Below are 23,895 nucleotides of genomic sequence, written 5' to 3'. Positions count from 1 at the left end.
GATAAGCACCAGGAAATACAAAGAGTTTTACATTAGAGAGTCATACAGGACCAGTATAGTTTACTGGGGCAAATTTTAGTTCAAGTGGGTAAACTAGTCCTCTCATAAATCTGATTCCACTTCCCATCTACCATCCAGCTAGTTATGCTGTTGTATTTAATGTATTTAATGTAATCCAATGGACTGAAAAGGGCAAACCAATATTAACAAGGAATATATTTTTAATAGTTTTTGATTATCATAAACATAGAAGCATTAAATTTGACGGCAGATTAGTAGCATAGTACTATGTCTATCCCATGAATGTTTGAATACCTCTACTGTAAATATCTACCACTTTTGGTGGGATGCGGTTCCACTTATTTACTACCTGGTAAAGTAAAACTTCCTTAGATCCAAGCCTCAAGTTTAGGATTATGACCTCTTGCTCTGACATTTCTCCTCCTGTACTTTGGTACATGCCTTTATGTAGGTAGTCTATAATATTGAAAATCTAAAAAAACAAACAATATACATCCAATTAATCCATTTATAGTAACTAAGACAAAACTGTTTAAAGATAAATAGGAAATAGGTTATTTTAATTGTAAAAAATAACAATTACCACAGCGTGGTATGTCACAGTAGTCCCATTTTATTGTTCCAGGTGTTGTAATGAAGCACCATGGTCCATTGATATCACCATCAGGGTTCCTGCAGTACTGTGTGGAAAACAAAATTAAATGGGGAGAAAGCTAATTGTTCATTTGGTTCACATTGTAAATTTAATCTGGGCTATTGGAAAGTAAATTGTGGCTTTCAACAGCCTCCAGGCAAACTTTTTTTGCAAACAGCATTTTAATCTTAATAACTGCACATTGTATAATTAAAATCAATTGTTTCACATACAATGTGCTTTGCGATTTATTTAGAACTAGGATTCACAAAATGCAGAAGAAAATAAGTTTGCCAATTATGTCTAACATTGCTACATCCACACGTAAGCTGACATGATGATGTTAGGTACTTGGATCTATTTGTGATGTTTTACGTGTATGACACCAATCCCACCACTTTCAGTCTAAATTTAAACCGGCATCTAGTTAATTTGTTTAAGATTTGTGTTCTTTTAACAAATTATTTTCATAATGTAGGCATAAAATACCTAAGGAGACTAAGGGTATTATTTACATTTTATTGGTTGTTTAACCCAGAATTCTAGCTTGTAATGACAACTATGTGCAGTTGTATACCATTCCCTGTAGCGATTGCAATAAGCTATTGCAAAAATTATGTCTGTAGTGTACTGGGGCTTTCCCCGGTGGAAGTCTTGTATATTTAAGAGTTTATGTAAGAATTCTGTTTACACTTAAATGCTTAGACTCCATGTGGGGAATCCCTCAATGCCTCAAAAAACCTCAATGCATGTTGGAACCTAGTCTATTGTGAAATCAACTTGCCAGCATACAGGGGGAAAAAGTCTGACCCCTGCTAACATACAGATGAGTAACTTTAATTACACTGATACCCCCTCCACCATTATTAAAAAAAAAATAAAAAAAAAATATATATTAATATATTTATTTTATTTAAATTTAAAAATGGGTAGTTGAGCTTTTGCGGATAGCTCCCATTACCCTCAGCCAAAATGATGATGAGGTGAAGGGAGTTGTAGCAGATACATCATGGATGCAAAATGATTGTCATACAATAGTCATACACAGATACACTGGATACATTTACTAAGGGAGTAGAAGGGTTTTAAGAAATGTATTTAGCTTTTGTTACTTTTACTATTTGAAGTGTAAATGTAAGTTTGTCACCTATAAACATTTGCATGGCTTCCATTTCCCATCCCCAACACTCAAATCACATTTACATGGAAGAACATATATGCTGATTTAAAGTAGATTTAAACATCTTACATTTTTCTCCAATCGAGAGTTAGGGTGTGTAACTGGTGTGAAGCTTGTGTGATTATGTGGCGACTGAGAGCTCCATTCTTGGCATATATGACCATTAACAGTTCTAGACCTGGTACCATAGTAATCTTCACCTTTGCCTACAATACAATCTAGAAAAAAAATCCAACATTGAATGCAAATTATGGAATCAGAAAACATTCTCAGTTTACTGAAATGGGTAGACTTGTAGTGTTGGAAAGTTAGATATAGACAATTTCAGTATAGACTTCAAGTGCAAAAATTAAACCAATGTATTTCAACAAAAGATTAATCAATTTTTTCTGTACATATTATTAATTAGTCTTGTGTTTATGGGTCACATGCTTATTTGATTGATTGATGTATGGAATGGTTTATAAAATGCATTGGTTTAATGTTTTCACCTTTTTTCTCTGCACAGCTCTGCCCTCTAATCTGGACTGGTTAGCAGTATTTTATAACATAGGAAGGACTCAATGAAGCATGAGATGTAAATGCAAATTGAATGAAAAAAATCATTACCTGGAAGTGAAGTGACTATAGTGGGTTTTGTTGTTTTTGCTGGCCTTTGTTCTATTTGTGGAATATCCAAGCACTTTTTCAGATTGCAATATTCCCATCTCACGCTGGGATCTGTGGTATAACACCATGGACTCTTATCATTATCTGGATTCCTGCAGTAATTTTTCTCCAGTCCTCTACAAATTGAAAAAATAATTTAATGTGCTTGTACATAATATGTTAAAATACACTATGGGCAAAAGTATTGGGACACCTGACCATTACACCAACAGGGACTTTAATGAAATTGTATTCTAAATACTTTGGCATTAATATGTGGCCACCCCCCTCCCCTTTGCAGCATAGGATTGTCCAAAATGCCTTTGTGCCTTTGTATGCTGAAGGGGGCATACAAAAATATTTTAGACAATGCTTCCAAGTTTGTGGGAACAGTTTGGGGAGGACCCTTTTCTATTCCAGCATGACCAGTGCACAAAGCAAGATCCACAAAGACTTGGTTGGATTCATTTGGTGTGAAAGATCTTGAATGGCATACACAGGGCCCTGATCTCAACTCCCTGAACACTTTTTGGATGAAACATTCTCCATCCCACCTACCAATGTGAGGCGCAATTTTAGTCACTACCATGGACTTTCAGAGGGCTCATGATCTGGTGCTTTGATGGGATCAAAGACGAAAATTGCTTAAGCTATTCTATGGTGGAGCAACAACTATAAAATAATAACTATCATTGCCACCACAAACCGCCACTGGTGTCACCACTACAACAAGCATTGCCATCACTGTATGTTACTAACTCCCCAGAGTAAAGAACAACCACTGTTGGCTTTACAACCTTAGCAAAGATGTCATACTTTAAAACATATATCAAATATTTAATTGTATATCAAAACAAGGAACACTTATTTAAATTTATGACAACATAGGAGGATTTATGAATATTCCTTACGCGTTTGGATTTTTTTCAGGTGTTTTTTCATGTTTATGAGGCACCATGGAACTCCAATCCTGACACTTCTTTCCTGAGATAGTCATGTATGTTGAGCCACGATACATGACACCATTCCCTTCATAACATTCCAAGACTGGAGATGCATTTGTTGGAATCATTTGAACTGAAAAATAAAAAAAGGGAATTGCAGTATTATAGGCCTTGTTCATATAGTTAATTATATTGGAAGCTATTGCCTTATTTTTTTGGCACTGAGTTCCAAAATTATTGGTCGGTAGGCAATGGTTACCTTCTGGCACAGAAGAATTATATAGATATGGGGTAGATAGATAGAGGTTTATTGTTAGTGTTTTCTCTTATAATTCAGAACTTGTTAATGGTTTGTGGTTTGCTGTTGGGCACCACTAAAACATCACATTGCTTTACATTCAGAATATTTGTTCAGGCATGCTAGCATATGTTTCTAGAGTACTGTAACGCCAGAGGCCTGCTTTTGTGAGACTGCCTGGTGTGTCTGTGAAAGGTTTTCTCCCATACCTTTTTATTATAACCATTTTGTTTTCAGGTATGGCTATGTGGTAATGTTACATGTAAATATGAATACAAACCTACGCTATGGTATTTGTCTTTAAAGAGAATTGAGACAGAGGTGCATACTTAGTAAGTTTAGGTAAATATTGTGTAACACAATCTGTGACGGGAAGCTGCACAACAACTGAAATGATTCAAGATGTAACACTGCAATAAGCTTCTATTCAAAATAATTCAGGGATAAGCCCTTGGTGTTGCGTAAAATAATTCATTTTTAAAATTAATATCATCTAACTAAAATAACATATGAATTGGTAGTGAAGAGAATTGGATCTGAAAGTGAAGATAAGAAACCATGGAGGTAGATGAAGAAAATTTAAATAAATATAAGAACTTGGTAAAATATATAGAGGACGTAAAATATTTTTGTAATAAAAGCTTTTTTTTTATGTCAATCTAAATTTAAGTGTATCAGCCTCTTATGATGTATGGACATAGGACAAGGACAAGGACCAAGTGTGATTACAGTAGGTAGGAAAAATGAGTAGTCTAAAGGATCGAATGTCTCTCACTTGCCATCAAAACCTGTCCTTTCACTATGTTTCTAGGTGTACAGCAAGTAATAAGCACAACCTACAATAAATAAATTTCAAACAATGCTCACAACAGCTCCTGAGGCCTCAAATACCTACTGTTTACATATCCATAACATTGAACCTATTCTTCTAGATCTTTACATTAAGTTACATAAAATGTATATATATATATATATTTACCAGACGTTGGTTCATTACAGCTGGGTATATCACAATATTCCCATCGCACTTTGCTGTCTGTAGTATAACACCAAGGCATAGACTCCCCATCTGGGTTCCTACAGTAGTTGCTTTGTAGATTTCTAGAATAGAGTGTATGATACGTTTAGGATACAATTAGACAAATAAGTAACGGTAATAGTTTATCTGTTTTCCTCAGTGATAACATGATTGTTTCGGCAATTGTATTGACCTTTAATTAACAAGTATATATGCATGACTAAACTGTTTTATTTAGTGCGGGAGTGATTTATGTATTTTTTATTTTTTATACTATTGGGGGGGATGTAGCCAGTATTTAGCAGCCTGTGTTTAATCAACAACCAAGAACATAACAAGATATTTTTTATTGTTAATCTTAAAACCATTTAACTATTCATAGTATGCATGCACATGCCTTTTAGTATGTCGACTTAGCAGACATAATTCAGTTTCTGGTTTTGTGTGTCTGTCTTTAGTGCAATGGTCAAGAGTATGGCAGCTGCAGTCAGCTCAAAAACATTAAAGAGCCACCAACATATTTAACTGTAGGCATGAGGTACTCTATCATATGGCTACCAGCGTGCCCAATCCACGTCTGGTGTTTTTTGCCAAAAAGCTCGATTTTGGTTTAATCTGACCATAGAACCTGATCCCATTTGAAGTCCCAATAGTGTCTTAGCAAACTTAAGACGGTTGAGTTTGTTTTTGGATATGAGTAGAGGCTTTCTTGCTGAAACCCTTTCAAACAACTTGGGTGATGTTGATGATGTCGGATTGCAATTTTGGAGACATTATGACCCCAAGAGCAACTAACTTCTGCAGCTATGATCCTTGGAGATTTATTTGCCACTTAAACATCCTCTACACAGTGCATTGAGACAATATAGACATACGGCCTCTTCAAGGTTGATTCACAACACTTCCAGTTGACTGGAACTTCTTAATTATTACACCTCCTTTCAAAGTTTTCTATCGGCCATACCACAAGAAAATTAAAGATACGAATTGGGGAACATTGTAACAAGATTAAGAAAAAGCTTTTAACACACAGAGTTAAAAACTCTGGCATCTGAGGGGTTGAACATTTTTTTATAGGATTTTTATATACTGTTATATTTTTCATATATGTTATTTCGGAATAAGTTGCATTCCACAGGAGTTTTAATATATACGTGTTTTAATATTTTTCATTGTCTCAATTTAAAAAAAATGTATTGGGAGACCTGTTATGTCACTATGACATCACCACCATCAATACAGTATGAGAGATATACTGCACTGTGAACAGCGCAAAGAAAAAGAGAAAATAATAAAATAAGTAAATAAATAATATTGTTTCAAAAAACTCCTTAGCCCTAACACTTTAAGTAAAAAAGTAGCACTACCCCCAAACCCCCTAAACCGATGGAATTCAGAAATATGTAATATAGGGAAATATGTAAAAGATGGTTATACATAACAAACATAAAAATATATGTATGTGAGGTATCACTGTAATCAGGAGATGATTGGGTCATTGTTGAACTGAGGCACCAATAGTATTTTAAGGAATTTTTAAAAATAACTATTTTAGTAACACATTTTTTAATTTAGGTTTAGTATAGTTTTTTTTTAATCTATTATCACTAATAATTACAATGCTTTATGTATTACTGTGATTCGTTGTATGATTTGCAAAGGTTCATCAAATATGGAAAAAAAGGAATCATGGTTTAAAAAACATATGGTAAAAATGACAAAACAAATCGCTAGTCCTTAGGTTATGAAAGAGGTTAAGATTAGAGCCTTTACATCTAGAAAAATTAGCACAGTAGATGGGCAAAAGAATTACACAAGTAACAATGGCTATTTAGAAAACGTTAATTGAAAGTAAGGACTAAAATATTTTATAAATTATAAATAAGTCCATTTATAAATGTGTCTGGAGATGGAAAGTCCAGTAACTGAAAGTAATTTTATTTTGTTCAACAAGACATTGAAAAAAATCATATTTGTTATCATGCAAGGACAGAAATATTAAATGCAATATGTATAACAAATAGATAAATAGATTAATTCATGATGTATTCGAAGGCGGACTGAAAATAACTTTTGAGTCAAGTTAGCATAATGGACTTACTTGCATGGATAGTTTTCTGGTGTTCTGGAGTGTTTATGGGGCTCATGAGAACTCCAAGACTGACAGGTTTTTCCTGACACGGTTACAGCAATAGTTCCAGTATAGGATTCACCCTTTCCAGACAAGCACTGTTCTCCAGGAGTGGATGGAGGTGGCTTGGTGGCTGTCAGAAGTAGCAAGGTGGGAGGAAGAAATGGAATAGACATTAGTAACAATTTCAGGAAATTGCTTAAAAAAAAGAGTTTAAATAGCCTTTCAGAACAGTCATTAGATTCAAAGCGTTGTCCCACATACCCTGCTAAATGTTGTTTTGTAACTAAATATAGTATTAGCAAAATCATTCTTACTGTTGAACACTCAAAACTATTCCCTGAAATAATTCTTCAATCAAGTAAAAAAATGCATTACCGGTATTCATATTTTTGCCTGGGACACAAAATCAGACACTGATAGGTTGTTGCCTTCAATTATTGTCTGTTTGGAACAGTACCTTTAAAGGGGACTACTTAATCCTGATTCATACAGGCTTTTGTAGGGATCTGTGATTTTATTGAATTTTTCCCCAAAGACTTCTTTGTAATGCTCCAACAGGAAATGTGCATTTAGGTTTCCTTAGGAGTTGCAGTATATGCTGGCCGATTTCAGATAGCACACAATATTTATCAGTGTCACAAATAAAATGCTTACAAATAAAATGTACAAAAAGATTCTTGTATAATAGAATGGGGAGGTGGGAGTGGGAGATTTGGGAAAATTGCATCAGGGATGCCTGTGCCAATTCTCACAGAATAACAATTTGGTCACTTTTCCCCATAGTATAGGGGAATACATCCTTACTGTTCTTTGGTTATTTTGAGTAAATATTTGGTTTTATTGGTTAGTTATTCTTAATGCACAAATCATTTGTTTGTTTTATAATTTCCCTTTGATGTGTAGATAAAAAGGCCTTTGTTTCCCCCTTCACAAATAGTTTTTTTTCCCCATTATCCACCTTAACTTTGTTTTAGCATGTTCTTGGTAAGATAGAAAATATCATAAGGGGCTACAGTAGTACTGATTCCCATCACACATTGCAGTTACAAACCTCAAAGAGATACCTCTCAGCAACAATAATGTCCAGTGGCCACCATTAGGCATACTGAGCTCAATTAGCTATAGTCTGTGTGGTTAATTGTAGTGCTTAGGCTTACTTTAGACAGAACAAAAGGTAGACAGCACATCAAACCTTTTTGTGGGATATACATGGATATCAGTTGCCACATTTCATTTATATATATATCACTTAATGTAATTTTTGGTTACATGTTTGTTTTTTGACAATGTGATATTAATCATCAAAATATACTAATATATGTCCTAATAAACAGAAATTTGAGAGTACTTGGGTCTTTCTAAGACATAACCATTAGCAATTATGGGTTACTGGAAGGGTTTAAAACATGTTAACCTAAATTATTTTCCTTCTATATATATTAAACAAAAACCAGAATCAGCACTTAATCCATGAATACGTCAGAACAGCATAATGAATGGCATCACAGATGTTAGAAACTTTTTGAAACTTTTATTTTTTTATTTCATTTTAATATAGGCTATTTAGTGGAAAAAAAATGGAGAACAATGATACTAACCACCATGATTAAGTGATAAATAATAGAAAGTGATACAATGACTAGCTTTAAAACTTACTACAGCGTGGAATATTACAAAATTCCCACCGCTTGCTGGGGTTTGTAGTCAAGCACCAAGGCCGGGGTTCTCCATCTGGATTACGACAATAATTCTTGATAAGATTCTTTTCTGGCATGCTGAACAAAAAACAAGTGCATTAGTCATAAATGCCGTAAACAACAGCTAGGGAACTACCTTTGTCATTGTGTAATAAGTTGTGTAATTGTAAATGTAATGTAACATTGACTCTGATCTCGGATACCTTTTATTGGGCCAATATGGAAAAAACATCAGAACCTTAGATCTGGAAATGAGATCTCTTAGGTATCAAAACCTTATTAAATTTACACTGTGGTCTTTGCTGGCCAGTTATCAACAAAAGCAGTTATCAACTTTGTCTATAGACTCTATATTTTCTCTTGGGCTGATATGGCTATATTCATTTTCTTACTTCATTATCTGAAAAAGATCATTGGGTTTCAGAATATTCATCAATAGACAAGTTATTATAAATATGCTTTCACAAATGTTGCCTTAATACCCTGCTTCACTACCATGGTATTAGCAAAAAATGTTCACAACCATGTTTGGTTCTACACCAAAAAGGCATTGAAGGAATGAAGCAGCATCCTGAGCCTCATCTTCTAACTTTCCTAACTGGCTCTAAAGGTCACTATTATTTTCTACATTTAGTTAATACATATTGGCACGGTTTTTTAAATGCCTTTTGTGTAGTAGTGTAATATTGCCTATTTAACCAATAAGCAATATGTAAAGCAGTGCCATTTTTAGCTTACTTTGAAGGAGTATAACCATGAGTATGAGGGGTTTGCTGGTCCCAGTGTTGACAGTCAATACCAGATTCAGTCTTTGATATCGTGCCTCTGTAGTTTTCTCCACTGCAATGGATGCACTCCTCTGGAAAATTAATGATTTCACAATAAACATATCATTCTAATACTTAGTTACAAGATATTCAATATTGGAAGAATGCTTTCTTAAAAATATTGTTTTTCCCATACCAAAAACCAACAGTAGGCATGTTTTTTGATACACTACTATCAAAATATATTTTTAAAATACCTTATTGGCCCAAATATAGCCCGCACTTTTTCCCCCCTCACTTTAGGTCTTTAAACCGTAGCAGCAGGGTTAGGATCCAGGGTTAGGATCCAGATCCCCTGCAGCGCTGCAGGGGACCTGGATCCTTCTCTCCGGCGTGGACGTCTGCGTGATGACCTCCGCTGCCGGAACGATACGCGTAGACAACCTCCGCTGCCGGCACTTCTATGGTGGAGCACCGGAAGGTTATGTCACGCCGGTACTCCACCATAGAAGTGCCGGCAGCGGAGGTTGCCTACGCGTATCGCGCAGAGGTTCACCAACTGCGGTGATGCACGTAGACAGCCTCCGCTGCCGGCACTTCAGCTGGTGCGTCTCTGTCGTTGAAGTGCCGGCAGCGGAGGTTGTTAGCATATCGCACAGACGTCCACCGGCTGGCCCGCTATACACCAAGGAGTCTTGGGGTGCATTCCTATGTCTGGGGAGTGGCACTTCTAGGAAGCAGAGTGGGATATCAGGGGGCAGAGTGGCACTTCTAGGGGGCATAAAGCATATCTAAGGTGCAGGTGGCCATTTCTAGTGGGCATAAAGCATACCTGGGGGGGTGGCCATTTCTAGGGGATAGTTGGGCATTTCTAGGGGGCATAAAGCATATCTGGGGTGTCAGAGTGGCATATCTGGGGGGGCAGAGAGGCATATCTGGGGCAGAGAGGCATATCTGTAAGTAAGGTGAATTATGAATTAAGGGGGGACCTTAAAATGGCTATTGGTTTTCTGTTTGTATATAACATATGCTGACAAACTGATAGATACCAAAATTGTTAAATTACATGTATTCCTGTTAATTCATTAGACAAAATACTGTTTTACCATTCCACTAATATGTATTTTTTCTTAAAAAAATATTTTTTTCTAGCACCAAACTTTTAGGATGCGGCCTATATTTGGGTGCGGCCTATATTCAAGCAAATTAGGTAAATTATAACTTCATCTGTCTTTTTTGGTTATAATTTATTTTAAATATCTGATGGCATTAACCGTCCCAGAGGTGTGGACTCTTGTTTTTGCCCATGTAGGTGACATGCAGGTGACATATGCGTGGTGGGGCACATGTGATATAATTTCCTAAAGACAGATATGCAATTTTAATTTGACTCTTTCTTTGTTGTTTGGGAATCTAATGAACAGTCTACAACCGAATTGCAGAGGGGAGCTAGTTATATAGGTATTGTGTCCTTGCCTATCCCTGACCTCGGCTTCATGTACTGACGCCAGCCTTGTGTTCCTGTCTGCCATATTTCCCTGGTGGTCACAATCAAGTTCCTGCACTCCTGGTCTTCTAGCTGTGACACTTCCCTCCTTAACAGAAGTCTTTGTGCAGCACAGTATTAGCTCTTTGTACTTTGCGTCCCAGCACTCCATGTTTTCAAGGCATGCAGTCTATGGAGGCAGTGCTGGCCGGTAGGGGAAAACAGAGATCTCCCCTGTAACTGGCCTTTTGAGCAGCAGTACACCGCGGGCTGAGTTCCCAAGAGGGTGATCTGGCCCCGGTTTTTCAGCAGGGGCACTACCACCTTAGGCCCAGGCCAACTCACCCTAGGCCAGAATACACTGCTTGCATGTACAGTTAAACTTGCTTTAACGTATGTGATACAAGTGTAACATGGCACTGAAAGATGTACAGCTAAACACTACTTGAACCTTCACTTACCTTCACATTGAGGAATGCTGCAATATTCAAATCTAACTTTGGGATCCGTAGTATAACACCATGGTCCATTAGCATCATCATCTGGATTACGACAATAATTGGCCTCTAGACCAGCATTTGGGAACTTTGCAGGTGTGATGCTAAAAATGAAAATTACAATAAAATGATGCAACATATGCTAACAATCTACTTTCAAAGTAACTTTTTAAATGACAGGTTACTGGTGGAACAGTTCAATAGTAGACCCCACTATAGAAGAATGCACTCTGCGAGTACTTTAATAGGATTTTTTTTAAAAACAGAAAAAAAATATTAAAGTACTTACCTGACACATAATATGCAGCCCTGCAGCTGCAGAAGCCTATATCCTCCATGGTCTGACTATTATTGCCACTGATTGGTTGCCTGAAGCAGCCAATTAACAGCAGGAAATCCCCCGAACACAGATAAATGGAGGAATAATCATGCAGAAAAATATATTTGATCATGTTACTTTTATATTAGGTGGGGGAAGGATTATACAAATGTATTGTTTCATTTAATCTATAAGTACATTAATTTATTTATGATGTAAAACGGTACAATGTAGTATTGAGGAAAGGTCTGTTTTCACAAACTGGGGGTCATTGGAATTGATATGTCTTTATTTCCATTTATTATATTTTTTAGATTTGTTAACCATTTTTAAAATGTTATTTGAGGTTCCTACTTTGGTATATGTGGTTCAGCAGAGTTCCAATCCTGGCATGTCTTTCCTGAATGAGTTGTGGATTCTGTCCCCCTGTAATCCTTACCAGTTCCTCGTTTACAATCCTCAAGATAGACTGCATAAAAAGTAAAGAAATCTCTTAATTTAAAATACTCATAGAAATGTTGTCCTCTAATACATCCAAGTAATGGTGGCCTACCACTACTCATCCCATGGGGAACATCAAGCCAAGTGTCTCTCTAATACAATGACACAAACATCATTTGTCAGGCTTTAGGCTAAATGTGCACTATCCAGCCCTACCCCACAAACATTCACTAAAAGGGATTTCATAGAAAGCACATAAAAGGTGCATATGAAGGATTTAGTCAGTGTCTAAATCTTTTCTATAGTTTTATAAACTCTGGTGACAATGTGTGGAGAAGACCTTAGGCAGTGTTGCCAAATCCTTCAAATCACAGCAGCCCAGGAGGCAATTACCCCTTTTGTTAGACCCGTTCCCCCCACCCCAAGAAAAACATCAGTGTCCATATTGGTAATAGAAGTACAATAACATATTTATCAAACTGTTTCTGAAAACCACAAACATTTAAACACAAATATAAACACTGCTAGAGCCCAGTTGGGCTAAAAATGTTTAGTGTGCATTCGCAACTCTCTGTATCACTTTATGAACAAGTTGTACCAAATGCCAGTTGTTCAATAAGATATTTTTAAATGTACTTTGTTACAAACATTTTTAGCAAAAGTCAAAGCTTTAGTCAATAAGACCTTTGCACAGAAGCTAAACATTTCACCATGGGTTACCCTATTAAATGTGCAAAAACAGGAGAGTACAGGCATGCTGATGTCTACATAGTCCCTGGTTTACTTAGCGCATGCTGTTAAAAACTTAAATTTTAACTTATTATAAAAGTATACACTCGTATAATATGCATTCATTTACACACATAGTAGTAGCTCTTTTTATTTAGTAAATAAATATATGCTAGTCAAATGGGATTCATTAGTCCGAGAAACCAGAAATTTTATTTGTATGTGTACCATATTAGCAGTTCTTTGGGAGAAAATGAATACATACTTCTTTTCTCATAGAATGTTACATCATTTCTTCTTAATATGGTGGAAGACTTGCGATTATCGGGTAAAGTGGCACAAAGTTGACTTTTTTTACTTATTAGAAATGACCTGGGAAAATATAAAAGTATATTTAAACCACTGCAGTAGAAAAAGTAGTTGCAAAACACACATGTATACAAATTAAGTAAATGTACAAATAGAATGTTAATTATCCATTAAAAAATACACTATTTTAAATTGTAGAAAAATGTACTTCAGAATGTACTTGGTGATAAAGTGTTGGTTCCAGACAGACTTGGCTGGATTTTTTGTTTGGACTTGAACAGAACACTAGGATGTGACGTATGATGACAGAAAATGCAAATAAAAAGACGTATGGCTCATATTACAATAGTAAAGTGTAATGATATTGTGAAAAGGTAACAAAACCAGCATAATAACAGTGCCAGATGCGTCATATTTGGTATATTGGGTTCATCATAGAATCCTGCGCAAACAATGCTGTGGGAGTACTGGGAAGAGATATGTGCCTGACTCTAACTAGATCTTCTGAAAAGTAGATACATTGGAGGGATGGGATCCTGTACTATAAGAAATAAAATTAACATAGGGATATTATTTCATTTTTTCCAAGGGATTTTTATTTCCAGTTTGGACCTAGGTATATGATATATGACATACTGTATGATAGCACTACAGTTTAAAAATTAACACTATTTAGTCTTGTTGATCATCCATGAAAATGATAAGAAATAAGACATTACTAAAAAAAATACTGATGGCTAAAGATAATTTTTGATCATTTGAAATTATTTTCTGTTTAATCAGAACCTACCTGCAAGTGAATCTATTTTCACTTTCACATTTTTCAGCGCATTCTATCTCACTTCCGGTTGAATAAAAATATCTTTCCCGCCCACGCATCCAAGCACCTTCAGTTTTCACATAATCCTCTAATAAGTCTCCTGTAACTAAAGCAATAAAAAAATAAATATTATTATAATATACTGGTGGCTCACAATTTTAAATACGCCAACAAATGAAGATAACAATGTCAAAAAGGGTGTAAGAGTTTGTAATACTTTGTAAGACTTTCCGTGATATTTTAATGCAGTCTCTGTGCCTTCAGTGTATAGTTGACACTTGACTTAAAATGTATGTGAAACAATTAGTTTAGGTTCCCTCTGCAATGCAAAATAAAATGTTGACTAATTAAGTATGGGCCATGACTAAACCAACACCTGATGCATTTCGTCCAAAAATTGGACCAAAAGCGCCAGGGTTGTATTTGAATGTTTGAAGCTATAGCGTTTCTGTTGTACTGAAGATGGAGCAATATGATTTAATAAAGATTATTTATTCTTGCATCTGGAGTCTGTCTCCAGTTTTCATTTGCCTATGGACTGATGTTCAGGTTCTGACAACCTTTGTAGATATATTCTGATATTGTTGCCATATAAGCTGTTTTGGTTTTATTTTTGCATGTGTGTCTCCATGATTGCAGAAGAATACTGGCTACAATGTTGTGTGTATGGGCATATGATGTGTGGGAGTCTTGTTTGCTTTCTGTTTATGACTTATCTATCCATTGGTATCTACTTAAAGGGATACTTCAGCCTTCATATGTTCTTCAATGCATATGATAGACAAGTGTCAACTTTAAATTGCCATTTTCTTCCCATGTAAATGCAGATTCCAAAATAGACATCTTGCCTCTTAACTTGCCTAAGTTCCTAAGTTTGCAGGAAATGTTTTTTGGCTGAACCCATGTCCTGTTTGCCACTGCCCATGCATGGTATACTTGCCACCAGTCAACACTTTCCTACAACTATGCATCGACTTCTTGATATTGGCAGATTGGAAACCCAGGGTGAGAAGAAATATATTACATCGATATACTATCATAATGCCGCTCAATTATTCCTACTACAACAGTGGCACGCTACTGACAGAATAAACAGATGAGTGGACTTGAAACACAAATTACTCCCCTCCAAGCCTCTCAAAATCCAACCTACCCTAGCATTCTCTACTCAATTTCTAAGTGGGGCCCTTTTGATTTTCTCAGATACATGCATCTAAAATGTTTTGTAGCCCCTCCACAATCTACTAAACTCACAAATACTACATTATCCTCATTTGAGTATTGTTGCGTTGATAAAGAGTAAATATCTGTTCTTTATACCCAGGCCTCAAAAATACATTTTCTTATGGGGGAAAAAAGTAATGTTGATGATTAAAAACAAAATAAGGGATATGATCAAGATGGCCTGGTTGTCTGCATATTGCATGACTACCAGAGATCTTTTTATAAAGTCTGGGACTCATGGCTTTATGAGCCTACATTGAACTCATGACCCATAGTATTTTGCAATTAACACTGGTGTCTATCTGATTGGTTATCATATATAATTGCTTTGTTCCTTTGGAACTTTCGTTTTATTTCACTGTTCCTTTACTTACATTTTTTACTTTCTTCCCTTAGGAGCATTACATTCTTCCATCTAAAATGTTTAGAATTCATAATCTTGTGATCTTTTTATTTTGTCTCTTTAATTGTAACAGGACACTGTCCTATTGATACACGTTTTTGCAGTTATTGCTGTTTTATTTTCTCAGCTTTGTTCAGGTTACTGATGTTTTTATGTATAAGTTACTGTGTATTTATATATAGATCAATACATGATCACCTGTATGTCATTTCATTAGGACAATAAGTGCCTTCCCAATTGGTCCCATGTGTCCAGGTTTGAATCTTTTAGCCACTTTGAAGTGGAATAATGATAACCAAACTAATTTGTGTCTATTTACCTAAGATCATTTGGTCTTTTGTCCATAAAAACCCTGTGTTTTCCAAAAAATAAATACTAGTCATTATTGATCTAATGCCTTGTTGTATCTGGTGGTTTGTTTAATTTGAAATCTGAAAAGCATAGTGGTTACCCAAGTGTAAGGAAGGCAGCAATGATGGCCAAGGAAGAACAGATAGACTATTGGTTCCATACTAGTTAACTAACCATGATGAAGCTATTAACGCTAAACGAGTTATTATTATTATTATTTATTGTTTTATATAGCGCCATCAAATTCCGCTGTACAATGTTATTGATGGATTATGGCAGTGTGTCCTTCTACAAGAATTACATATTATTGGCATACCTGGGAATCCAACTCACTTTAATACATATACAATAAGATTTTTGCCTCCAATAAGAGAATGGGGGAAAATGAGAGGTGTTCGGGCAAGTAGCAATATGAAAGTTGACTTATATTTCATACTTATATCTCCATTATTGTATCGTTTCTATTACAACTCCCCCTCCTTTATCTAAAGCACTGGAGAAACATCAGGAAATATTAGGCAACCATAAATCAAACATACATAGATAAGGGAGGATGGTTGTCTACAACCGTTATTTATTAACATGTTGCTGCATAAGTGAAGGCCACAGATTTTGCAAGCAGGTAGCCATCAACCTCTTCCAGAGTTTGTCCATGCGTGGACAAAAGCTTGAGTGCTGGGGAAGGGGCAAATGTATATTAGGGAATTCTGTAGAATCCTCAATGCCTTTGCAAAGTAGATACCATACAAATTAGAAGACACCATGCAACAAACATATACCTTAAAGTGCATATGGTGGCTGGAGTGTGTAACTACACATTATCTTGGACCATCTAAGTCACAGCTGGGGAAACTTGCTGGGCTAGTCCTATAATAATGTTTTTTACTTTTACAAAATCCATTTCAATCTTTTGTTTTGTTTTTTACAGTACAATTTACATTGTATTAAATAGCCAACACTACATAAAGGTCGGATAGTATGCTAAATTTGTACTGTATACCATTGCAAGGGATTAAAACACAGATAATCTAGAAATGTTAGGAATGTATGCATTGATATTGTGCATACTGTGTTGTAAAATTACTCCAATTGTATACTTGAGCAGATATACTGTATATTACTGCTATTATGTACACTTGGATTTAATGAGACTACCTACAAATTAAGTGGTGGATGAACAGATATGTTTGATTACAGCCAGGATTTAAGCTTTTTTCTGAATCAGTTCATTAAATCTTAAAAAAGACAAACAGAACAAAAGACGAAAATCTCGAGAAAACAAAAAGAAAATAAACAGCATACATATCACTAATGGAAATATCCAAAGCATACACATATTTCATTAGACATATAATAAATGCAGGATAATCATTAGCGTTACATTTCTCTGGAATGAATAAATATAAAGCAAAATAGAGAAGCATGGAGAAATATGTAATGTGTCAAATTGTTCTGAGCACTTGCAAAGTAAAAATATAAAAATACCTGTGTATATCAGACAAAGAAGAAAGAGCGCAATATTGCTGCTGCCCATCTTAGAAGAATTTTGAAGATGAGCTAAAACTTGTAACTTAAATGCACTTCTGGAGATGGTCAGGAAGAGTCAGTTAAACAAGTAGATCATTGTTTCTGATTGGTCAGTAATAGAATTGCCAGTTGCAGTTAATTATTATACAGGTGACCTGTGGAACCTTATATTTTACATTGTTCAAACATAGCCTTGAATTGGAGGTGTTGCAAGCTCCTATTTACGGTTTATCTTTGTGAGGATGGTTTCTGAATCTCTATTCAACTGCAAAAATGCTTAAATGCAAAATTCTGATTTAAAGATATACATGTATACAAGTAGTAAGAGTAGCTCTCAATCTAGGACTGGTTTGCCCAACGTTGCAAGAAAACATGCAGGAGCAGTATGTTACTATCCGGTTTGATTTCATTATTCACTCTAATGTAATATTCTAAGATTGTGCTTAATACTTAAAACAGACACACAACTGTCAATATTCGAAGTACTAAAACTCTTGGCATATTGCAAAAATAGAGCACCACAGTGCTTCATATGGGGAGTAAGGTGCACCAAGGCAAATTCACTAGCTGAAAGGTTGCTTTGGTCACAAAATTTATGCCAGCTTGTATAATTACCATCCCCAGTATTGAACTCATCAAACTTTATCACGGGCTCCAGAATCAGATTGTACTACCTTACCGAGGCCTTGTAGATTGCAATGTGTTAAGCAGCATTTGTTGCTGAAAGACCAATTCCCTGTTTAACCTTCTACATATGCTAACAATTAGACTCTTGAAATATTGACCTATTAATAAAGATTTAACCCATTGTAAAGATTTTGTGCAGTTAATTGATAAATGGCTCTTATACAGGTTCTCTGATTTGGCATTATATACTACCAGTACCCTGACTTGAGCATACAAGCAGGAATATCAACCATAACATACTGATAGCAAAAATAATGAGCATACCTGGGAACTTTTGGCCTCCGGCTACCCGGAGAATTCCCTTGCGGGACGTGGCCAGCCTGCCCACTGACATGGTGGGTGGTTCCACTGATGTTGGTGGGTGGTCTGCTGGAAACACCCCTAATTCAAGGGAAATGGGCGGGGAGCGGGGCGTGTCAAGACCCCGCAACTCGGAGGTTTCGGGTCTTGAACGGGTGCTTCACCCGGAAATTTCTCAGGTATGATAATGAGCCTTAGTTCTCATTATTATGGTAATCTGCCCTCTCACGCTGAGATCCTGATATTGGGGAAAAAAGACTCAGCGTCAATTCCCTGAGAATTCTGAGGTATGAATGTAAATCCTCAGGATCCACTTTCCTAAATATTATCCATCTAAGTATACCTTAAATGGTATTATATATCAATTCATTTAGGATTTACAGAAAAAGTGTAGGTTTGGAACTCTTTTTAGTAACTTAAACCTTTACACAAAGCAGTTCACTTTAAGTTCTTCAATTTACTTAAGGTATTGAAGCTGAAATGTAGCCATAGGTGATAAAATAGAAAACCTAATTTTGGCTATAAAGTAGGGGATTGGTATTAAGGGGACGAGTTTGTGGGCAGGTAGGTACTAAACAGAACTAATATATCTTCAAATATTAATAATAATTAGCTTGCCATAACAATTAGGAGGATGTGAATTATCTTCTCGTAAAAACTTTGTGTTGGCCACATGTTGACAATCATTTGTTTGAAGTACAGAGAGAGCTTATTGGTTAGGTGGATCAGTTATCAAAGTTTAAATCAGGGTTGAGGAGATGTTTGGATCAATGTGTTAGTACAGAGGTTAAAATGTAATCAGAGTAGAATGTTTGCTTCAATTGGAAAATAAAATAAACATGTTTTAAAGTTTACTACAATGAGAACATGTGTTTGTTATGCAAACTGTTTGAAGTAAACTTTAACATGTAGGCTTTTGCACGATAAAATTCAAAGTAAAAATGTAATTGTCCTTTTGAAATTGCTGAATCTTACAATGCTAACATGTCTGGCCATAATAGAAAAAAAATGGGTGTTAGGTCTGACCAGAATATGGAGGACAGAGTTTGATGATCTCTAAACACTGACAAACACAAAAGTGAAGGATTTATTAGTTTATGTGCACGTTTTCCTTGATGTTGTAGGCTCATTTGTTATATAATGAAAAGTCTTGCATGCCTTTTTTTATGCAGAACGACATTTGAGGGGGTTCCCAATTGGGGAAGTCCCTGACACCTTCTGGACTCACCTCTCATTCTAGAAATGTAAAAAATAGGTTCCCCCAAAGTAAGACAGTCAAAGAGGTGCAGTAGCAGCAGAAGTAGTAGCGCACTGGGCCTGGGCAGGCAGGCAGGCAGGCAGACACTGGCAGATGATAGGCTGCCTTGTGGAGCAGGACTAAAATTACACCATATTATATATATTTTTTTTAAAAAGGTTCCCCCAGAGTAAGGACGGTCAAAGAGGTGCAGCAGTAGTAGTAGAGCACTGGGCCTGGGCAGGCAGGCACTGGCAAATGGAGCAGGACTAAAATTCCCCAAAATGATAAATTATACATATAAATATTGTTACCGATATTTATTGTCATTCATACTTATTTATCAATGTTTGCTGCAGTCCCTCTAATACACTACAGTAGTCACTACAGCAGACATCACCCCTACAACAGTACATTTTCTGCACTAAAATAAACTTTTAATACCTTGTAATATGGTAGGTGAGCAATGAGTATCAATCTCAGCCTCTGCTAAGTTAACTTAAACTTGTTGTCACAAGTTAAAATGGCATCTGCACTAGTGATGTCCGGATCATGAACGAATCGTTCATTTGATCCGATTCTTTTTAGTGATCCGGATGAATCGGTTCAGTAGACTGAACGATTCATTTGTAGCGGTTCAGTCTGTGAATCATGCAGCTGTAACCTGATCCTAGAGCTGTGAGTCATCTGCAGAGCACTCAGACACAGACTCTGGGGTCAGGTTACAGCTCATTAATTCACAGAGGAACGATGACTCATAGAGTCAGAGAGTCGTTCAAAGATTCGAATGATCCGAAGAGTCGAATGATCCGAAGAGTCGAATGATCCGAAGAGTCGAATGATCCGAAGATTCAAATGATTCAAATGATTCGAATCTTACAGGGATCCGGATCTTACAAGGATCCGAATCTTACAGAGATTCGAATCTTACAGAGAATATTACTGATACCATACTTTTATAAATAAATACATTAATAATGTTCACACTGCCCCCAGGATTTAGATTCCCCTGAGTTTGCCCCCCCCCTTACCTATAACTGCACCTACAGTTAACTTTAACTGTTAAGTTTCCGGATCACTGTAAGATTCGGATCCCTGTAAGATCCGAATCTTTGAAAGACTCTCTGCCTTCACTGACATCACTGGAGTAGGCAGGGGGGAGGATTCATTGAGTAATGAAAGGGGCGGGGCCAATCGTTAGTGTGCCTGCACGGAGTTACTGGAAAACAGTAACTCCTGTGAGTCACACTGAGTGATCCGAAGATTCGGATCATGAATCGGATCATTTCAGTGAACGAGTCGAAATGATCCGATTCACTTTAATGATCCGAACTTCCCATCACTAATCTGCACACTTTTATCTAATGCTTGTCCCATCCCCTTGTAAACTGTTGGGCTGTTGGGCCCATCAATCACAGCCATAAAAAACAATGAGACCACCCCCTGTTTTTTTGACTACTTGACCTATTGTCACTGATATGTACCCTCCCACACACAGTCTTTCCCACAGTACCTCATCAAGGAGCACTAAAATGGCTTGTAAAGGCACCAAAATGGCTTTTAATGGCTGCTACATGTGGTACAAATGATGACGGGGAAAAAAAGCTCACTCTCTAACGTAATTCAGTTTGTCAATAAAGCTCACACTGTAATGTAAATGACTTCACCAATAAAGTTCACACTGTATTGCAATTCATTTCACCAATAAAGCTTACATTTTAATGAAAAATTTGAGTAATGTACACTTTAACACTTTAACCCCTTGATGGCAATTGACGGTTTGAGCACATCATGCACTAACATCCAGTTTGTGACAATTGACGTGCCAGGACTGTCATGGCTTTAAACAGGTGCAGAAAGCGATTCACTTTTTGCACCCAAACAGTGTTACTGTGATGCCTTGATGTTGAGATCGGTATCAGGGGCCCTATGTCTGGCCCCTCCACGGGGCGTCAACGTCCGCCATACACTGTATGACAGTGGACACGCGTTTTAAAAGAGTTTAGGAGGCGATCATTGATGGTGTCGATAGCGAGGCATTCAGAGACACCAAACACCCACCCCAGGACGCGCTGTGACTGCTCCTGCAAGATTTTGCCACTCTCAAAATAAGTTGAAAAAGTTTCCCTCCAGACCCTCCTGAGAGCTCTGGCTCCCCTTGTAGGTTAAATACAGGTACTGCATTCAACCATGCAAGTTAATGGAGCCCAACTTTCTAACCACAATGTGATTAGTAAAATAAATTAAAATAATAATAATAAAAATTGTTACATTTTTTTTTCAATTTAAAAATAATTTCCCACTTTATCTTAAAACAATTCTCACATGGAAATAGTTCAAATACTGGCATGCTAAATGCCCATGGGGCATCTACTTTTAAAAAATTGATGATTTAATGGTTGATTGAATTGGCCGGGTTCTACAATGTTCTAATTAACAAAGGGGGAAGGACAACCACATGTCTAATTTATTTCCATATGTGGCCTTTTAGCCTCCAAACAACCTGACCCCATGCATGTGGGATATCACTGTACTCAGGAGATGTTGCTGAACACATATCGGGGTGTTGTTTGACAGAGTCTCCGATGTAGGTGGTCAGGTGTCCGTCCGCTGACATTGAAGTCCGAAGGCTCAGTCTACTGGCTCTCGGCTCGCCTGTGGTCCTCGCATTGGGAAGGATCGGGGCACGGCAAGGACGGCCGCCTGGAGCCGTGACGTGGGTTAGGGGGCGGGGTTAGAGCTGGCGCCGGATTTAAAAATGCGGAAATGTTCAGCCCTGATACCCTTTTGTGGTCCTTTCTGCGTTTGTATGCTGTAGCTCTGCTTCTCGGATATTTTGGACCCTTTGCTTGCCTGACCTCTCTCTGGATTCTGATTTGGTACTTTTGTTTGATCGGATCGGTTACCAATTTGGCTTGTATGACTACCTGCTTCATGTACTGACCCGGCTATCCTGACTATTCTATCCGTGTTAAACCCTGCATTGCTGGGACTCATTCGGATCTTGTCCTGCGCTGGTGAAGGACCTTGCTGTTTCAAATCCGCTCCTAAATACATCCACTTCCGCTCGGCCCCCTTTGTCTCCTCTGCTCCCTACCGCTGCCCTGACTGCGGTGGTGCGAGCTCGAGGCCTTGGTCGCGGCGCTTCATGATGAGCGCCGGAATATGAAGTCATATTCCAATGCTCAGCTGTGAAGCTGTCAGCGAGACTGTCAGGATGCGCAGCGAAGTGATTCCCCTGAGTACCCGCCGATAGCGGGTACTAGCTCCAATGCCGCCGCAACCTCCATCCTCCGTGAACCAGCTCTGAAGACTGTGTTTAGGCACGCACGCACGCACGCGCGCCCCCACCTTCCTTTTCTGGATTCCTGAATGGAGCAGGCAGGGAACGCGCGTCAACAGCACCACGCACAGGGCGGGGCGACCCCTGGTGGTGGATTTAAAAACTGACACTGAGCTTCACTCAGTGCTCAGTTATTGTGCTTGACGGAGATATTTAGTTAATGCTGCAGTTTTGTATTTGATTCCAGTTACTGACCTCTGGCTCGGTATTCGCTGTTCCTGACCTCTCCTATCCCGACCTATTGGCTTGCTTTACGGACTACGCTGCTCTCTCCCTCCCTGACCTTCGGATCCGGTTATTTGACTTTGTCTTTTTCTGCCAACCTTCCCCTATCCTAGGAAGGTAGCCTGCATACTGGGTTCCTCACCTTCTATCCTACAACCTGACAGAGACTGAGGCCTTGCACTCCTACCGCAGGGTAAGTGAACTGATAGATACAGTTCAGTCAGAGCATCTTTGGTCAGTTTACTCCTTGGTTAGAGGGGGCATAAAACCAATTGACACATGCCATATCCACAAAGGTGTCAAATGTTTTATAGTTGTTTGTAGTTAATTTAATGTTTGTGAGAGAATTAATGATTTGTAATGTTGTAATGGGAGATGAATTCTCTGTCTCTATTGAGCCCAGTGAGTAGGGTATTAAATCGGCAGATTTGTTTGACGTCCCATATTTTTCTCTCCCTCTGGGTGCAAAATGATCCCATCAGCACTAGGAGTACTTAGAGCTTCACAACCCTTACGCTGTGCCCAGGCTGACAGAAATGCTCTCCAACAGGCGTATGTATTTTTTTCTAGTTGATGGTATGTCTGTGGGAATGAAACTGTTTGTGCAATGCTTGGCCCGTTTCCCCTACATACATCGCTGTTGGGCATTTAAAACA

The 23,895-nt window shown here is 37.4% G+C and overlaps 1 protein-coding gene across 1 annotated transcript in view; it reads right to left on the bottom strand.

Moving 5' to 3' along the window:
- Window positions 1–17,533, bottom strand: part of PLG (plasminogen) — a 30,874-nt gene extending 13,341 nt beyond the window's left edge. Inside the window, exons 1-13 of the mRNA XM_053461181.1 lie at window positions 17,406–17,533; window positions 13,913–14,048; window positions 13,079–13,185; window positions 11,998–12,112; window positions 11,289–11,428; window positions 9,313–9,433; window positions 8,534–8,652; window positions 6,845–7,007; window positions 4,705–4,826; window positions 3,395–3,560; window positions 2,445–2,620; window positions 1,905–2,053; window positions 605–701 (exon numbers count right to left, since the gene is read on the bottom strand). Of these exons, the coding sequence (XP_053317156.1) occupies window positions 605–701; window positions 1,905–2,053; window positions 2,445–2,620; window positions 3,395–3,560; window positions 4,705–4,826; window positions 6,845–7,007; window positions 8,534–8,652; window positions 9,313–9,433; window positions 11,289–11,428; window positions 11,998–12,112; window positions 13,079–13,185; window positions 13,913–14,048; window positions 17,406–17,454 (1,660 nt within the window). The 5' untranslated portion in view covers window positions 17,455–17,533. The remainder of the gene's footprint in view (window positions 1–604; window positions 702–1,904; window positions 2,054–2,444; window positions 2,621–3,394; window positions 3,561–4,704; window positions 4,827–6,844; window positions 7,008–8,533; window positions 8,653–9,312; window positions 9,434–11,288; window positions 11,429–11,997; window positions 12,113–13,078; window positions 13,186–13,912; window positions 14,049–17,405) is intronic.
- Between the last annotated feature and the right edge of the window lie 6,362 nt (window positions 17,534–23,895).

This window comes from Spea bombifrons, chromosome 3 (genome assembly GCF_027358695.1).
Source record: "Spea bombifrons isolate aSpeBom1 chromosome 3, aSpeBom1.2.pri, whole genome shotgun sequence".
In the NCBI taxonomy this organism is placed as follows: domain Eukaryota; kingdom Metazoa; phylum Chordata; class Amphibia; order Anura; family Pelobatidae; genus Spea; species Spea bombifrons.
Note: the sequence above shows the minus strand (reverse complement) of the source record. Positions and strands in the feature narration are given on the sequence as shown.